The sequence below is a fragment of the Anolis carolinensis genome, unplaced genomic scaffold, assembly GCF_035594765.1.
Source record: "Anolis carolinensis isolate JA03-04 unplaced genomic scaffold, rAnoCar3.1.pri scaffold_12, whole genome shotgun sequence".
Lineage (NCBI taxonomy): Eukaryota > Metazoa > Chordata > Lepidosauria > Squamata > Dactyloidae > Anolis > Anolis carolinensis.
The window spans coordinates 14,716,608-14,731,380 of record NW_026943823.1 but is presented as its reverse complement, the minus strand read 5'-3'; the positions used below and the strand labels follow the sequence as shown (position 1 = coordinate 14,731,380).

General features: G+C 46.1%; 1 protein-coding gene across 5 annotated transcripts; it reads right to left on the bottom strand.

Moving 5' to 3' along the window:
- Positions 1 to 1,983: 1,983 nt before the first annotated feature.
- Positions 1,984 to 10,584, bottom strand: LOC100554649 (uncharacterized). Of its 5 annotated transcripts, none has more exons than XM_062963872.1 (10): positions 10,132 to 10,584; positions 9,061 to 9,135; positions 7,618 to 7,839; positions 7,157 to 7,273; positions 6,971 to 7,072; positions 6,754 to 6,876; positions 3,725 to 3,817; positions 2,556 to 2,648; positions 2,327 to 2,391; positions 1,984 to 2,185 (listed from the first exon to the last, which is right to left on the bottom strand). In XM_062963872.1, exons 2-10 carry the CDS (start codon positions 9,086 to 9,088, stop codon positions 2,153 to 2,155), a joined length of 876 nt encoding a protein of 291 aa, XP_062819942.1. In that variant the 5' UTR covers positions 9,089 to 9,135; positions 10,132 to 10,584; the 3' UTR covers positions 1,984 to 2,152. The 5 variants fall into 5 exon arrangements, with proteins under 5 accessions (XP_062819942.1, XP_062819941.1, XP_062819943.1 ...); XM_062963871.1 differs by having other exon boundaries at positions 10,223 to 10,584; XM_062963873.1 differs by having other exon boundaries at positions 9,061 to 9,107; positions 10,223 to 10,584.
- Between the last annotated feature and the right edge of the window lie 4,189 nt (positions 10,585 to 14,773).

Below are 14,773 nucleotides of genomic sequence, written 5' to 3'. Positions count from 1 at the left end.
AGCATTCTGAACACCATCAATGATGGAATTGAACCAATGTTGGCATACAGAACTCCCAAGACCAGTGGTTCTCAACCTGTGGGTCCCCAACTCCCAAGGTTTTGGCCTTGAACAACCAAAAACCCTAACAGCTGGTAAACTGACTGGGGCTTCTGGGAGTTGTAGGCCAAAACGCCTGGTGATCCACAGGTTGAGAACCACTGCCCAAGACCAATAATAATAATAATAATAATAAAAATAATAACTTTATTCTTATACCCCGCCCCATCTCCCCAAAGGGACTCGGGGCAGCTTACATGGGACCTTGCCCAACACAACAATATAACAAAAACAGCAAAACAATAAAACAAATATCCCAACAATAAAACATCAGCATCAATAAAACAGCCATAAAAAACAACATACAAAATAAAATGTTAAAAACAGGAGACAAATACACGGATCTGGGCCAAAGTGCAGAATATTTCAGAATCGGGGAGAGGTAGTTTCATAGCTAAAATAGTCAATAAAGACCAACAGAAAATACTGGATGGATTTGGGAGATATTGGCCTGCTGAGGAAGGGTGATTGTGTGTATGTGTGTGAAGCAGCAGCTCCCCCTGCTGGTTGTAGTCTCCACTGGAAACCACATTTGGGAATGGAGATCATGGCCTTATATCTATCTCTACACTGCCATATAATCCAGGTTATCAAAGCAGGGTACTGCTCCATTATCCTCTTGGAGGCCACTAAGGGGTGCTAGAGAAAGAAGGATTGATCATTTTATGGGGAGGGGGGAGTTGAAGGAGGAAAACCATTTTCCCCATTTTTGCCAGCTATCCTCCTTCCCCCTTTCCCATATCATAAACAGGGGTTGTTTCCCCCCACAGGGACATGGGTGTGTGTGTGTGTGTGTGGGGGGGGGGGGGGTAACAGGAAAACAGAGAGATATGATTTTCCTCCTTCAACCCACCCTCCACCACCATAAAATAGACTATCCTTCTCTCATTAGCACCCCCTAATGACCCTCACCCAGATAATAGAACAGTACCCAAAGCTTCCGGTGATGCAGAGGGTTTAAACCGCTGAGCTGCTGACCAAAAGGTTGGCAGTTCAAATCCGGGGAGCAGGGTGAGCTCCTACTGTTAGCCCCAGCTTCTGCCAATCTAGAAGTTCAAAAACATGCAAATGTGAGTAGATCAATAGGTACCACTCTGGTGGGAAGGTAACGGCGCGCCATGCAGTCATGCCAATGGCCACATCACCTTGGAGGTGTCTACGGACAACGCCGGCTCTTCGGCTTAGAAATGGAGATGAGCACCAACCCCCAGAGTCGGACACAACTAGTCTTAATGTCAGGGGAAAACCTTTACCTTTACCCACCCAAAGCAAGTTAAGCCACATGATCTGCTTTGAACTGCATTTCATGAGCCTACACTGCCATATAATCCAGTTCAAAACAGATACAGTAGAGTCTCACTTATCTAACATTCGCTTATCCAACGTTCTGGATTATTCAACACATTTTTGTAGTCAATGTTTTCAATACATCATGATATTTTGGTGCTAAATTCATAAATACAGTAATTACTACGTAGCATTACTGGGTATTGAACTACTTTTTCTGTCAAATTTGTTGTATAACATGATGTTTTGGTGCTTAATTTGTAAAATCATAGCCTAATTTGATGTTAATAGGCTTCTCCTTAATCTCTCCTTATTATCCAAGATATTCGCTTATCCAACATTCTGCCAGCCCGTTTATGTTGGATAAGTGAGACTCTACTGTAATCCAGATTGTACATGGCAGCCTAGATGGGGCCTTAGAGGACACATTTTGTGGTGGGAGTACCATGGACCTGGCCACATACCCTTCAATCCTGGACCCTTAAAAGAAATGTTGCCCATTCCCTCCGAATGAAGGGAAAGAGGTTCAAAGAGGTTGTTATGTAATTGGGGTGGGGAGGGGTGGGCAGCCCATTTCAATGCACACGTACACAGGGGTCCATCCATCAAGGCTTTTATTGGGGCTTCAAAAGACACAGGCGAAGGGGACCCATCAGTCAAAAGATTTTGAGGAGGAGGTCCTAGCAGTCTTCCAAGTGAGAGACAAGAGGGTCTGGAGCAATGTGTTGATTGGGCCAGGCATGCAGGCTCCCCAGGTCGAGGGCCCTTACAGAGGGAGGGTCTTTTCCTGCTGCTTGGCCTGCAGTCCAAAGACAAGAGACTCAGGTCAGAGAGGGACCCTGTTGCCAGTGGCTGGTGTTTTGGGAAGGGATCCCATCGCAGTTTGTTACATAGTGTGATTTGCAGCACTGGGGCTGGCTGGTCACAATATGGGACATACCTCCCGCCATTTTTCCTTTCGGGAACTCCGTTCCTCTTTCATCCGCTTATGCATGTCCATGCAGTCTGTAAAAGAGATCACAACCTGGGTGATAGGAGTGCCTTCCTCCTCCAGCCTTTATATTTGGCTCCAAAACCTCAAAGGGCCCCCCTGCCTCACCCACCTACCCAATCACCCCCCCCTCCCCACCCAAGATGGGCCACTGGAAACTGGTAAGTGGGCTACTTACGGGCCACGACGATGACTATGGCTGGAAAGAGGCAGATCCCAGCTGCCCCGACAACAATCGCTGTTACATCAACAGGTTCGACACGTGCTTCCACTAAGATACACAGAGAAGTCATTGAATCCACAATCATGTGGATAATTTCGACAGAAAGGAGGAAACAATCAAAATGACACAATCTGGATACCAGTACAGTAGAGTCTCACTTATCCAACATAAACAGGCCGGCAGAACGTTGGATAAGCGAATGTGTTGGATAATAAGGAGAGATTAAGAAACAGCCTATTAAACATCTAAATAGGTTATGATTTTACAAATTTAGCACCAAAACATCATGTTATACAACAAATTTGACAGAAAAAGTAGTTCATTACACTTTAGTGCTATGTAGTAATTACTGTATTTACGAATTTAGCACCAAAATATCATGATGTATTGAAAACATTGACTACAAAAATGCGTTGGATAATCCAGAATGTTGGATAAGTGAGTGTTGGATAAGTGAGACTTTACTGTATTAAAAAAACTCTAAAATCTGGACAGTAAATAAAGAACAGCACTCTGAAAACAGGGGAATTCCAGACAGGAAACTATCAGGGCCAGCTAACACCTCCCAACAAAGGATTCTCCCAGCCAGGAAGCAGCCAGGCTTTGAAGCTGCAAGGCTATTCAATGCTAATCAAGGTGATTAATTGCAACATTAATACTTGCTTCCAACAGACAAGAGTTCTTTCTCCCACCCTGGACCTTCCACAGCTATATAAACTTCACTTGCTTAGTTTCTAACAAACTTCACAACCTCTGAGGATGCCTGCCATAGATGTGGGTGAAATGTCAGGAGAGAATGCTTCTGGAACATGGCTATACAGCCTGGAAAACCCATAGCAATCCATTGATTCCGGCCATGAAAGCCTTTGACACCACAAGTTTTAATTTGTATTTCATTTCTAAATGCAAACACAATGGAAATATCCAAGCTACAAAAAGAAATTGTAGGAGGGGTGAGCAAAGGACAGCCTTCCAGACGTACCATAACTCTCAGCAGCCTTGGTGGTGAACAATGCAAGCCTGTATGGGAGGTGCTAAAAGGAACCTGCTCTGGGCAGGGATGCTGTTCAAAGGGATGCGGATGCACTTGGGGACAGGTAAAGGCGGGTATCTCCGGCTCTCACCTTGCAAGTAGTGAATGCGCTTGATCAGCAGACCAGAGATCCCAGCCACAAGGATCACTCCTCCAGGAGTGGTGAGGTCCAGCATTCGTTGCGCTGGGGTGGAAAAAAGGAAAAGCAGGAAGATGGCGAAGGGCAGAGATGCTTGGGCTGGCTTCTGGGGTCAGCAACTTCCTACTTTAGGTCCCTCTTCTCATCAGCTTAGGGTTGTTTCACTCTACACAACTGTATCATGGGGGATGCCTGGCTTGACAGCAATACATGTGAAAAAGATCTTGGAGTCCTTGTGGACAACAAGTTAAACATGAGCCAACAATTGGCTGGGCTTTAGTACAGCAGGGTAACCACCAGCTGCAATAAATCTTGCCAGTCAAAAGGTTGGCAGTTCGCAGCCCAGGTCATGGAGGTGAGCGCTCAACCTTCAGCCCAGCTCACTACCCACCTAGCTGATCAAACAGCGGTGAGTAGATAAATAGGTACGACTTAAGTGGGGAGGTATTTTAATGGCACCATAAGGAAATACCAGATAAATGCAATAAAAAAAGGAGGAAGTCTGTAAACAGGGCTCTTCGACATGGAGAATGGAGCAACAGCACTTCCTTGTAGCTGGAATTGAGTACAACCTCCAAGGCGCTGAAGATGGGAAATGCCTATATAGTATATCTGTACTGTTGTCTGTCCTGTCTGTGTATAATGGCATTGAATGTTTTCCGTATATGTGTTCTGCGATCCGCCCTGAGTTCTCTTCGAGGTGAGAAAGGCGGAATATAAATACAGTAGAGTCTCACTTATCCAACACTCACTTATCCAACATTCTGGATTATCCAACGCATTTTTGTAGTCAATGTTTTCAATGCATTGTGATATTTTGGTGCTAAATTCATAAATACAGTAATTACTACATAGCATTAATGTGTAATGAACTACTTTTTCTGTCAAATTTGTTGTATAACATGATGTTTTGGTGCTTAATTTGTAAAATCATAACCTATTTTGATGTTTAATAGACTTTTTCTTAATCTCTCCTTATTATCCAACATTCGCTTATCCAACGTTCTGCCAGCCTGTTTATGTTGGATAAGTGAGACTCTACTGTACTGTAAATAAACAAACAATGTGATGCGGCAGCTAAAAAAAACCAATGGGATTTTGGCCTGCATAAATAGGAGTATAGTGTATATATATATCATGCTACCCCTCTCTTCTGCCTTGGTCAGACCACACCTGGAATCACACTGCATACAATTCTGGGCACCACAAACTGGAATGTGTCCAGAGGAGGGCGACTAAAATGATCAAGGGTCTGGATAAAAGTCCTATGAGGAGCGGCTTAAAGAGCTGGGCATGTTTAAAGGGCCAGCTGCAATAAATCACTACTAACCAAGAGGTCATGAGTTCGAAGTCCGGGTTGGGTTAAGCTCCCAACCATTAAATAGCCCAGCTTGCTGTTGACCTATGCAGCCCCGAAAGACAGTTGCATCTGTCAAGTAGGGAAATTTAGGTATGCTTTATGCGGGAGGCTAATTTAACTAATTTACAACATCATAAAACTGCCAGCAAAACACAAGGAAAGGAATGAGGAAGTACAGCCACTAGTGGTCGGTGAAGCAACAGCTCCCCCTGTGGCTGGAATCGTGAAGCTGGAAAAATGTTAAATGCCTCTGTGTCTGTCTATACCAGGGGTCCCCAAACTAAGGCCCGGGGGCTGGATGCGGCCCTCCAAGGTCATTTACCTGGCCCCTGCCCTCAGTTTTATAATATAATATTTTTGTATTAGTTTTAATAATATAATATATTGTATATACATATAATATTGATAATAATATGTTATACAATATAATACTAATAATAATACCATATAATAATATTAATTATATGTTATATATTACATAACATATAATAGTATAGTGGTATAGTTCAATATAGAATTATATAATGCTAATATTGTGCTATGCTAATAATATAATATATTGTATGTACATATAGCTGCTCTGAGTCCCCTTCAGGGTGAGAAGGGTGGGATATAAATGTAGTAAATAAATGCAGTAAATAAATAATTAATTTTAGACTTAGCCTCGACCAAAGTCTGAAATGACTTGAAGTCACACAACAACAATCCTAATTAACTTGACTATTTCATTGGCCAGTAGCAGGCCCACACTTTCCATTGAAATCCTGATAGGTTTATGTTGGTTAAAATTGTTTTCATTTTTAAATATTGTATTGTTCTTTCATTGTTGTTGTTGTTGTTTCACTACAAATAAGACATGTGCAGTATGCATAGGAATTTGTATTTTTTTTTCAAATGATAATTTGGCCCCACAACAGTCTGAAGGATTGTGGTTCGGCCCTCTGCTTCAAAAGTTTGAGGACCCCTGGTCTATACTGTATGTTGTTTGCCTGTTGGCATTGAATGTTTGCCATATATATGTTTGTTGTAATCCGCCCTGAGTCCTCTTCGGGGTGAGAAGGGCGGAATATAAATACTGCAAATAAATAAATAAATAAATGTTTAGCCCGTAGAAGAGAAGGCTGAAAGGAGACATGATGAAGGCCATGTATCACGATGTGAGGGGAAGTCATAGGGAGGAGGGAGCAAGCTTGTTTTCTGCTGCCTTGGAGACTAGGACACAGAACAATGGCTTCAAACTACAGGAAATGAGATTCCACCTGAACATTAGGAAGAACTTCCTCACTGTAAGAGCTGTTCAGCAGTGGAACTCTCTGCCCCAGAATGTGGTGGAGGCTCCTTCTTTGGAGGCTTTTAAACAGAGGCTGGATGGCCATCTGTTGGGGGTGCTTTGAATGTGATTTTCCTGCTTCTTGGCAGAATGGGGTGGGACTGGATGGCCCACAAGGTTTTTTCCAACTCTATGATTCTATGATCACTATGATTCCACTTCAACTGGGGATGAACAGCCCTGCTCCAGAGTCCCCCAATGCGGGCAAAGCGACCCAAGTGCATCCACTGCCCCCTTCTACCCACAACCCCACAGGGACCTCCGAAGAGTCTGCCCAACGGATTGGCTGACCTGTCCGGTCGGTGACCTGATTAAGAATGTCCAGCTGGAAGGTGATAGTCACCACCACCAGCCCTGTGACCAGGATCACGTGGAGGAGGAGGATGGTGGGGAAGATGAAGATGGCAGGGAATCCTGGAAAGAGGAGGAAGAGGGGATGCAGTTCAGTGCAAATGCTTCCACTCAGCTCAAGACCCCCCCAGCCCACTCATTTGGAGGCCCTTCTGACCTTGGTCACAGCTCCAGAGGATGAGGGCCACCAGGGCCAGAGCAGAAGCCAAGCAGGCCAATCCATTTGCGTAGATGCTGAGCCACTTCCACAACTTCCCTCCTAGAGGCAGAGAAGACTGGTGAAGGCACAGGGAGAAGGGGTTTCCTGGATCAGTTTCCGACCCTCAAGGAAGGGAGCACTCACTGATTTGAAGCTTTTCCGGCTGCCAGAAAGGGAGCACCACTCCCCATCCGCAGAAGGCCACAAACACCAGCGCAGAGGCAGAGATCTGGAAAGATGTCTCCAGCGCCAATGAAATGCCTGGGGAGAGAAGCCCTCACAAAACCACCCTTGAGCATTCCTTGCCTGAGAAAACTCTAAGGAATCCATGGGGCCAGCAAAGGACTCAAAGGAAGACAGAGAAGTGGATCCCAAGAGGTTTGAGCATCCCAAAATAGGTGGAACATACAGATAAAGGGGTTCTGGTGGGAGAGGCTTGGGCCCATGGTAATCTGCAGAGCCCCTGCGAAGCAAGTGGACCCCTTTCATCACTCAAGGACTTGAATCTGACCTTCTCCCACTGGTTTGTGTTCAGAGGATGTCAGGGGAAGCCAAACATCCCCTGTGTTTTTCCCCAGGATGTCAGGGGACATATTGCCACTTACACCGAGGCCCTGGCGAGGGTCGGGAGAGCTGTGGATGGGTGCTGCCCTCCTCCACAGAAGGCCTCAAGCTGCCCGGCTTTCCCCTCGGAGAGCTCTGCAGTGTCGCTGTCCAGGAAGGTCCCTCCTGCCTTTTCTTTGGGGAAGGCGGAAGAGCCACAGTCGGGGCGTTGCTCCTATGAGGTCTGCTCTCTGCTCCAATCATCATCATCCACAGCAGCAATACTAGTTGAGGGAAAGGGAGCAGGCAGGAGCCATCAAGGGAAGTGACACTTTCACCCCCCCCCCCCACACATATCTACGTTGCCATATACATTGCCCCAGTGGTGCAATGGGTTAAACCCTTGTGCCAGCAGGACTGTTTTCCCAAAGGTTGGCGGTTCAGATCCAGGGAGCAGGGTGAGCTCCCGTCTGTCAGCTCCAGTTTCCCATGTGGGGACATGACAGAAGCCTCCTACACGATGGTAAAACATCCGGGTGTCCCCTGGGCAACGTCCTTGCAGATGGCCAATTGTCTCACACCAGAAGCGACTTGCAGTTTCTCAAGTCACTCTTGACACTAAAAAACTGCTTTAAACTGAGTTATATGGCAGCGTAGACATAGAAAGGTAAAGGTTTCCACTGGACATTAAGTCCAGTCATGTCTGACTCTGGGGCTTGGTGCTGATCTCCATTTCTAAGCCGAAGAGCCGGTGTTGTCTGTAGACACCTCCAAGGTCATGTGGCTGGCATGACTGCATGGAGTGCAGTTATTTATTTATTTATTTACAGCATTTATATTCCGGCCTTCTCACCCCGAAGGGGACTCAGGGCGGATCACATTACACATATAGGCAAACATTCAATGCCTTTTAACATAGAACAAAGACAAGACAAACATAGGCTCTGAGCGGGCCTCGAACTCATGACCTCCTGGTCAGAGTGATTCATTGCTGCTGGATGCAGCTGGCTTGCTCTCCCACCTGCGCCACAGCCCGGGCCGGAGTGGTGCCTATTGATCTACTCACATTGGCATGTTTTCGAACTGCTAGGTTGACAGAAGCTGGGGCTAATAGCAGGCGCTCACTCCGCTCCCAGGATTTGAACCTGGGTCCTTTCGGTCTGCAAGTTTAGCAGCTCAGTGCTTTAACACACTTCGCCACTGGGGCTCCGTAGACATATAATCCAGTTCAAATATGATAATGTGGATTATCTGCTTTGAGAATCTGGATTATATGGCAGTGTAGATCCAGCCATACGGGTGCAATGAGGTGTTTAGGTTTTCAGTGAGGTTGTGTGGATCTCTAAGGGGCTCATTTCACCCAATTACACCCTGTCTCCCATCTCCAAAACATTCCCACCCCCATTAGCCAGCCAGAGGCATAACGTTGGCATTTGCAAGGCAAGTGGAAATGTACACAGGACAGAGTCCACAACGCAGCTGTCGCTGGGGAAGGAAAAGGTTACCTGCAGCCAGGAGAGTGCCTTTCACCATCTTCACCTGGAAGGTGCTTCTGCAAAGGAGAAGTCACTTTGAGTCTCCTTGTGGAGAGAAAAGCAGGGTATAAATAATAATAATAACAATAAGAATAAGAATAACAACAACAACAACAATAACAATTGTGCGGTTTTCTGGCATTGTATATTTTTGCCGCTTCTGTGACTGTTCATTTGGGTTTTGATGATTCCGTAGCCCACTTGTCGATGGATGTCCAGAATCAGCAGCATCCGCCGCGGTCCTTTTTATCCTGGGCGACGACCGAGCCAGTATAGACTTCATTTTGGTTTGATTCTCCATAATGCTAATGGGTTAGGTGCACTTGGTTCCATTCCTCCGCTGAGGCCTCTCTTGCTTGGTTGGACCTGCTTGGTTGGACCAGTTACACTACCGCCAGCACAGCCCTCAGCATCCTCGGAATGGTTAAGCCCCCCCACCACGTCAAGGTGTCCTAGACACTTGGGAAGTGTTCGACTTGTGATTTTGCGATATGAAATCCAGCATATCTATCTTATTTGCTGTGTCATAATAAAATAATAATAATAATAACAACAACAACAACAACAACAAGTGCTGCCCTAAGGACCTTGGCCAGCACTTGAAAACAATCGCCGTTGACAAAATTACCATCTATTAGCTGCAAAAGACCACTCTACTCTGCACGCATTATTTGCTGATACATCAATAGTCCTAGATACTTGATCCAATACAACAGCCAGCATAATGATCTTGTTTGCTGTGTACTAATCTAGTTGTGTATCAAATAATAATACTACTAATAATAAGTAACCCAGTTGAGGGAGGGGACAATGCAGGGACGGGTTGGCCCAGCACATTGCTCCTTGGTGCTCAAATCCTGCACCCAACAATTTGAGTTAGTGCTGGATCTTCTCTGTTGTTCTGTGCCCCCCCCCCCCCAGCCTGTGGATCTGTTACTAGATTGCCAAGGATGCTGGATGTTTGTCAGTGGCCTTAACCTGGGCAGAAGCTGCTCCCCTCTCCATTGCAAAGCAGCCCCTCTTCCAAGATTTCTTTCTAACCTCATGTCCCAGAAGCAGGTGAGATGGGAGAAGCGAGCAGTGTTGAAGCAGCTTCTTGTGCAGGGTGATATGTCTGGGAAGACCTCCCTACCTTTCTTCCTGGAACTGGCAGGTCAAGGGTAGTGGCCCTCCTCTTCCTCTTCTTCCTCCTCCTCTTTCTCTTCACTGATTTGCCTTGTGCAAAGTGGCTCCTTTTCTGGGAAGGCAGCCACAGAGAGCTCAGCTCAGAGGCAATGGGAAAGGCTGCTGGTGAGCTGAGAAAGGAGCAGTATATGCTGGGAAAGGGCTGCTTAAGCCTTGGTGAGAAATCACAAGAGAAGAAGGATTGAGAGCGAGGCAACCGCCCTCCTGCACCTTTCTGCCAAAGCCACCCTTCCCCAGAGGAAAGCCTTTCTTTCCTTCCACAGAGATCCTTCCCTGGGTTGGATTTGTGCATTTCCTGTATATCCAGCAGAAAGGATAAACAGATGACATATGCAAATTCTGCTTAAACACACAAACCTCCCCCACCCCCAGCTTGTTTACTTCCTATGAATGTCCCAAGTGACACCAAGTAGACTAAAAGGCCACTTAATGCCACTTAAGGAAGCTTTCATGGAGATGAGAGGCTTCCAATGGACGCCTGTCTGCCCTCTTCCGCTTTCTAAACTGAGGAGACTATCTTGAGGCCGACCCAAGAGATTTTTCTGCCTGAAGCATGGCAAGAGCTGATGCCTTTACCCACAAGGATGCCTGCCATAGATGTGGGCCATATGTCAGGAGATAATGCTTCTGGAACATGGCCATACAGCCCGGAAAACTCACAACAGCCCAAAATGAACTCCCTTTCTGGGCTGAGCCCAAGAACATTTATAGTAGAGTCTCACTTATCCAACATAAACGGGCCGGCAGAATGTTGGATAAGCGAATATGCTGGATATTTTTTAAAGATGTTTTTAAGATGTTTTTTTAAATTGTTGATTTTAGCTGGTTCTTGTAAGCCGCTCCGAGCCCTAGGGGAGTGGCGGCATATAAGTTTGAAAAAAAAAATGAAAAAAATAAAATAAAATAAATAATAAGGAGGCATTAAGGAAAAGCCTATTAAACATCAAATTAGGTTATGATTTTACAAATGAAGCACAAAACATCATGTTAGACAACAAATTTGGCAGAAAAGTAGTTCAATACGCAGTAATGCTATGTAGTAATTACTGTATTTATGAATTTAGCACCAAAATATCATGATATATTGAAAACATTGACTACAAAAATGCGTTGGATAATCCAGAACGTTGGATAAGCGAATGTTGGATAAGTGAGACTCAACTGTATTTATTTATTTATTTTTCAAACTTATATGCTGCCACTCCCCTAGGGCTTGGGGCGGCTTACATGAACCGGCTAAAATCAACAATTTAAAAACATCGTAAAAACGTATTTTAAAAACATCTTTAAAAAACATCTTTATTAGCCAGCAGATGGCGACACTTCTCTGTGGCTCGGTCCAAAGACCAAATGGCCACTAAAAGGGCTTTTCTGAGGGTCATCTTCTTTTTGAAGAGAACATATTGCTCCCCTGATTATCTTCCTTTTGCCCCAACCTCCTCAAGGAACTGGGGAGAAATCTCCTGGTTTTGTGGGTCATCTCTATGCTTCCAGTTGTTGTGATGCCAGACTCATGCTCCACCCTGCTCTGCACCCACTTTTTTGCTAGATGCAAGTAGGTTAAAGCAAATGCTCCCTACTCCACCTCCCAAACTAAGTGAGAAGGAAAAATCCCCTTGTTTCACTTTGATCTGGGAAAAGGCCTTTCTGTCTTAATTCCCAAACACAAAACATGTTGTATGTGTGTTTGTGAACAACTATAATTGATACGTAATGCACAAGACTACACAATATCATCAAGGGTCATTGTCGCCAGGCTTTAGAAACCTCAGCACCCGAAATTACTCCACACATTTCAGATCAGCATCAGGTTGGGAGGCCAAGAAGTCTGCCTTTGGCCACTTTGCCTGCAACACAAGAACTGGGTTTTAGGCTGCTCTTTGGCTGCGGCAAAGACAACTAAAGAGAGGGAGCTCCTCTTCCCATCGTTGCCTCTCTGCTGAAATGCAGTGCAAAACAGGCCTCATCAGAGCCAGGGATCAGATGAGATCACAGATACTGCTTGGCTCCAGACTGCGACTAATTGTGCCAGCAAATGGGTCAAAATATGCATTTGAAAGTCCTACTCCCACACCCCATCCGCCCCAGAATGAGATCAAATCAGAACTCTATAGCTCATGGGGATGTTTTTTTTATCTTTTTCTTTTACTCTCTCTCTCTCACCATCTCTCTCCTGTGTATTTGCTGGATTTCCTTTTAGAGATGTCTTTCCCCCAACAAAGGGCCTGGTCTGCTCTGTTGTCCTTCCAATGCTTTCAGACTCTCTAGCTAAAGAAATGGAAGGAAAGACAGGATCATGTTCCACTGATGTGGGCAGAAGGAGTCACCATATGGCCTAAGTGCCCTCAAGGTGCCAATCCAGCTTGATCTCTGGAAGCTAAGCAAGGTCAGCCCCTATTAGGACTTGGATGAGAGATCACCAACATATCCTACATGAAACTGGCAAACTCACCTCTGAGGATTCCTTGCCTAAGAAAACCCTGCAAAATTCATGGGGTTGCCATGTCTCTTCCAAGCTCAAGAAAACGGAGAGTTTCCTGTCTTTGTGCCTCCTTCCCCTCCTTCAAGCCAAGCAGGGAGCTTTGAAATGGTTGAACAGAAGCTCTCCAAAGCTTTAGGTGATCTTACTGCCTACTACAGGAAAAACCAGCTGATTCCTAATCCATCTGAAACACAGACGTGTGCTTTTCACCCTAAGAACAGACAAGCATCTCGAGCTCTGAGGATGACCTGGGAAGGAATCCCTCTGGAGCATTGCAATACACCCAAATACCTGGGAATCACTCTGGACCATGCTCTGACTTATAAGAAGCATTTGCTTGAATATCAAGCAAAAAGTGGGTGCTAGAAATAATATACGAAAGCTGACTGACACAACCTGGGGATCACAATCAGACACAGTGAAGACATCTGCCCTTGCGCTTTGCTACTCTGCTGCTGAATACACATGCCCAAAGTGGAATACATCTCACCACATTAAAACAGTGGATGTGGCTCTTAATGAGACATGCCACATTATCGCAGAATGTCTATGTCCTACACCATTGGAGAAATTATACTGTTGGGCCAGAATTGCACCACCTGACATCCACTGGGAAGTAGCAGCCAATAATGAAAGGACCAAGGCAGTGATATATCTGGCCCATCCCCTGTCTGGATATCAGACAGCATTCCAATGCCTTAAATCAAGAAATAGTTTTCTAAGATCTACAGGAACATCTCAGCAAGCGAGAGACCAAAAGTGGCAGGCTAAAACCCAGAATCTCAAGCCATGGCTGATACCGAATGAGAGATTCCCTTCTGGACACACAAAAGACTGGGTGACTTGGAAGGTGTTGAACAGATTGCTCTCTGGCACCATGTGATGCAGAGCCAACCTTAAGAAATGGGGCTACAAAGTGGAGTCCCCAACCTGTGAGTGTGGACATGAGCAAACCACAGACCACCTATTGCAAGGCAGCCTGAGCTCTGCCACATGCACAATGAAGGACCTTCTTATAGCAACACCAGAGGCACTCCAAGTGGCCAGCTTCTGGGCAAAGGACATTTGGTATAATGCCAATTTTTTAACTGTCTTTTTACATACATTACAACTGTACCCTGTTTGCTTCTGACATGATAAAAAAACTAAATAGCAGATCATCAAAAGGCCCAGTGAGAAGGTGAGAGCTCGGCCAAGGATTGGTCAGGAGATGAAGGATCCGGTTACTTCTTCTGTCCTGGAGTAACTCACTTCCTCTGGAGAGCCCTCTCCCTCCAACCCTTGTTGGTCCTCTGGCTCAGATTGCCAAAGTGGGGTGGGGTATCAAGCGAGACCAGGAGTGTGGGGGGCTGCCCTGGGAGAGTTGGCACAAATGGGAGCTTTGCCTCTGTCATTTCCTCTCGAAAGTTTCTCTCAACCCTCCCCCATTAGTGGTTCAACAGAGTCGGACTGTGAGCATTGGCGGGGAGTCCAGCAGAGGACTGAGGCTCACTTCAGAGGAGGGGGCCACCGCAGCTGTGATGCCCGCTTGGCTGTGGTGCCAGCCTTCCGCAGATGCGCTGGTCGGTCCGCCTTGGTACTGGGTGGCTGCCTCTCCTGGGCTCAGGCCCCAAAGACAGTTGGCCATTCTCTGAAGCTGGCGGCAGACCAGCGAAGGAGGGAGGGAGGGAGAAAGGAGGGAAGAGCAAGGACCAGCCCCCCAACATCCCCAGGGATGATGGCATGCAGACCGAGGGGGGCTCTTGGGCAGTCCTTCTGTCCAGCCCACCTTGCCAAGGCAGAGGCTGGATCTTCACCACAGGGATTGGTCCTGAAGGATCAGGATCCCTGGACCTGGCCTGAAAGTCTCAGCTCCTTGAACAGCTCACTTGTTCAGTGACTGGGGGCAATATTTGGTCCGCCCTTGCCTGAGAGTAGTTTTGTTCACCCTCCTCCTCACCCCTTCGACTTGCAACCCCCTCCACCCCTTCTGTGTTATGGCTGCCCTTCCACTGGGAAAAACACCAGGCACGTGAA